Source organism: Clupea harengus, chromosome 1, assembly GCF_900700415.2.
Source record: "Clupea harengus chromosome 1, Ch_v2.0.2, whole genome shotgun sequence".
Taxonomy (NCBI): Eukaryota; Metazoa; Chordata; class Actinopteri; order Clupeiformes; family Clupeidae; genus Clupea; species Clupea harengus.
This window is the reverse complement of record NC_045152.1, coordinates 465,001-467,500: the sequence shown is the minus strand read 5'-3', so window position 1 is coordinate 467,500 and position 2,500 is coordinate 465,001. Positions and strand designations below refer to the sequence as shown.

The 2,500-nt window shown below is 49.4% G+C and overlaps 1 protein-coding gene across 1 annotated transcript in view; it reads right to left on the bottom strand.

Annotated features, from left to right (window-relative positions):
• The window catches only part of shank1 (SH3 and multiple ankyrin repeat domains 1), an 89,427-nt gene that overhangs the window by 49,665 nt on the left and 37,262 nt on the right, over window positions 1–2,500 (bottom strand). The window contains exons 3-5 of the mRNA XM_042709165.1: window positions 1,094–1,297; window positions 628–699; window positions 17–125 (exon numbers count right to left, since the gene is read on the bottom strand). Coding sequence (XP_042565099.1) covers window positions 17–125; window positions 628–699; window positions 1,094–1,297 — 385 coding nt within the window. The remainder of the gene's footprint in view (window positions 1–16; window positions 126–627; window positions 700–1,093; window positions 1,298–2,500) is intronic.

The window sequence follows — 2,500 nt, the reverse complement described above, 5'->3', positions numbered from 1 at the left end:
ATGACTTTTAGCTTACCTCCAGTGTCAGGGTCGTGGTAGTTTGGGTCAACACCTTTGTCAAGGAATTTGGCTATCTTCTCCACTGATCCGCTTTGGATGTAGTCCATGAACTTCTTCAGACTGGCCTGTAGGTGGCAGGTGAGATAGAGATGTCATTTAACCGCAGTAGCGACTCTGTAGGCCTCTGTAGGCCTCTCACTTGATACCACCTCCATGGCCAATTGTGTATGGCTCTTAAACTATGGCTTCTTTAATTCAGAGTGAAATAGCGTTGACACAGACAGTCACAACATCTTTATAGCTTTACATTCTGTGAGAAACTATTTATTTCCCTCTGTGTAGCTATTTTGTAGTTGCATGAACCTGATGTGAATAAAGAGTAGATTTGAAGATGAAAAGGGTGTCTCTGGCTTCCGAATGGAGAACATTGCATGAAAGATAAGTAGTCTCTTGTGAATGCAGAACAAATCCCCCTCTCCTTTACCACTTAAGTGCAAACACACACTAAAGCACAACAACACACTCCCCATGTTGTGTTGCAGTGTGCACTTAACATTGAGGGAGACTAGCATATTCTGGTGTTTCCCCAGTGGGCCCACACGCTCACCGCTCTTGCGTGTCACATACCTTTGTGTGCAATTTAGCCAGTTGTTTCTCATCCAGGTTCGTCTGTTTGTAGACCCTGGTTTTGTAGCGAAACTAGCGAAAGAGAAGAGAGGAGATAATGAAAGACAAACTGTCATGAAACGGGACAGACGTGGCAGAGAGGAACTGTAAGACTGCCTATTACCACCTAACTACAGGACATTCCTCAAAAGCTGCTCTCCAGGTTGCCCCCCTTTGAAGAACCCTCTGATGATGTTTCATTTCTGCAACCCCTGTGGCTATATGCAGTGAAGAACCTTGTTAGTTCCTGACAAACCTTCATCTGTTAACAGAGACTCCTGAAGGAGGAGAAGAAGGTTCTGTGCAGAACCTTTACCACTTGGAAGAACCCATGGGGGAAGTTTAACCTCTAACAGCGCACATGTTAGCCACAGAACGACCCAAAATGCAGTAGTCAAGACAGGGCATACTGTAGCGGTGTAGCTACCTCCAGGTAGGGTACGCCTTTCTCAAAGGACTGTGGGTACTCTCGGAGGAGACGCTCCTCCTCCAGGAACTTGGCGTCATGTCCGTCGGTGGCCGGTTGGAAGAGGCCATAGTTGAGCACGTCCCTCAGGGACTCCGTGAGAGAACACAGCACCTGCTGCTTCGCCTTCCACACCGTGGCATCAGGATTGAAGCGCAGGCACTTCTGCAGGGGGAGAGAGGACAAGGGGGCGCGTCGAGAGAGGAGAGGAGAGGAGGGATAGAAAGATGACAGGGGGTCATGGAGTGGGGGTAGAGTGGATGTGACAGAGATGGATGGCATACAGGAAGAGATGAAAGGGAGAGAAGGAAAGGAGGAGTGGAAGAGGACTAAGAAAATAAGACAATAAGAGTGGAGGTGAGGGACAGAGGGAAGAGAGTGTGGATGGACAGTAGCACAGTGAAGGGAGGGGAAGTGGTGGAAAGGGAAGTGAGATAAAGGAGAGAGAGAGAGAGAGAGATGCAGAAGTGGGGCGCACACGTGTAAAAGTACGAGGGAAAGAGATTCAGTGCAGAGTCAGGAAGGAGGCAAAAGAGCGTATGAGACAAGAAAGAGGAGAGAAATAGAGTCATGGTGGAGGAAGGGTGGGAGAGAAGTGAGGGAGGATTGAGAGACAGTCAGTCAGTCAGTAAGTAACTCGCAGATACACTGAGTGCCTCGCATACATGCCGGCATTACAGATGCGCACACACGCTCATACACTACAGTGAACATATTAAACTCAATCCAAGAGTAAATGTCCTTGACCGGGCAGACTCATGTGAACCACATAACTGCAGAGAGGATGGCCTGTGAGGATGGCCTGTCACATTTGTGTGTGTGTGTGTGTGTGTGTGTGCACGTGCGTGTGTGTGTGTGTGTGTGTGTGTGCAAAGGGTTTCCAGAAGTGCTGCACGGTTGCAGCACCAGCTCAGAGATACGGGGAGAAGAGATAAAAGGCTGCATGGATTTCCTGCCAAGGTTTGAACCATCATATACCCTATGAGACGTACTCTAAATACTCTAAATCTCCCGTCATCACAGAGTACATTTGAAGCCATTTCAGTCTTAAATGAATAAAAGATGCAGTGTGTTGAAGATGATTCACCTTCGCTACAAGTGCTCATCGACATTCTCTGCACCACTGACATGCATGTGAACCTCAGGGTGAGGGTGTTTCTGGCGCTGTGGAGAGAGAGAGGAGGAGGAAGGGAGCAAGGGAGGGGAGCGGAGGAGAGGAGAGGAGGGGAGCGGAGGAGAGGAGAGGAGAGGAGCGGATTAACAGGACTGCACCAAGGCAGCTGGAGTCAGGGCTGGCAACGGAGAGGAGATGGCCCTAAGCACTGGTCCAAAGCCAGCACTGCTCCCCAGCTCACACTGGCTATGGCA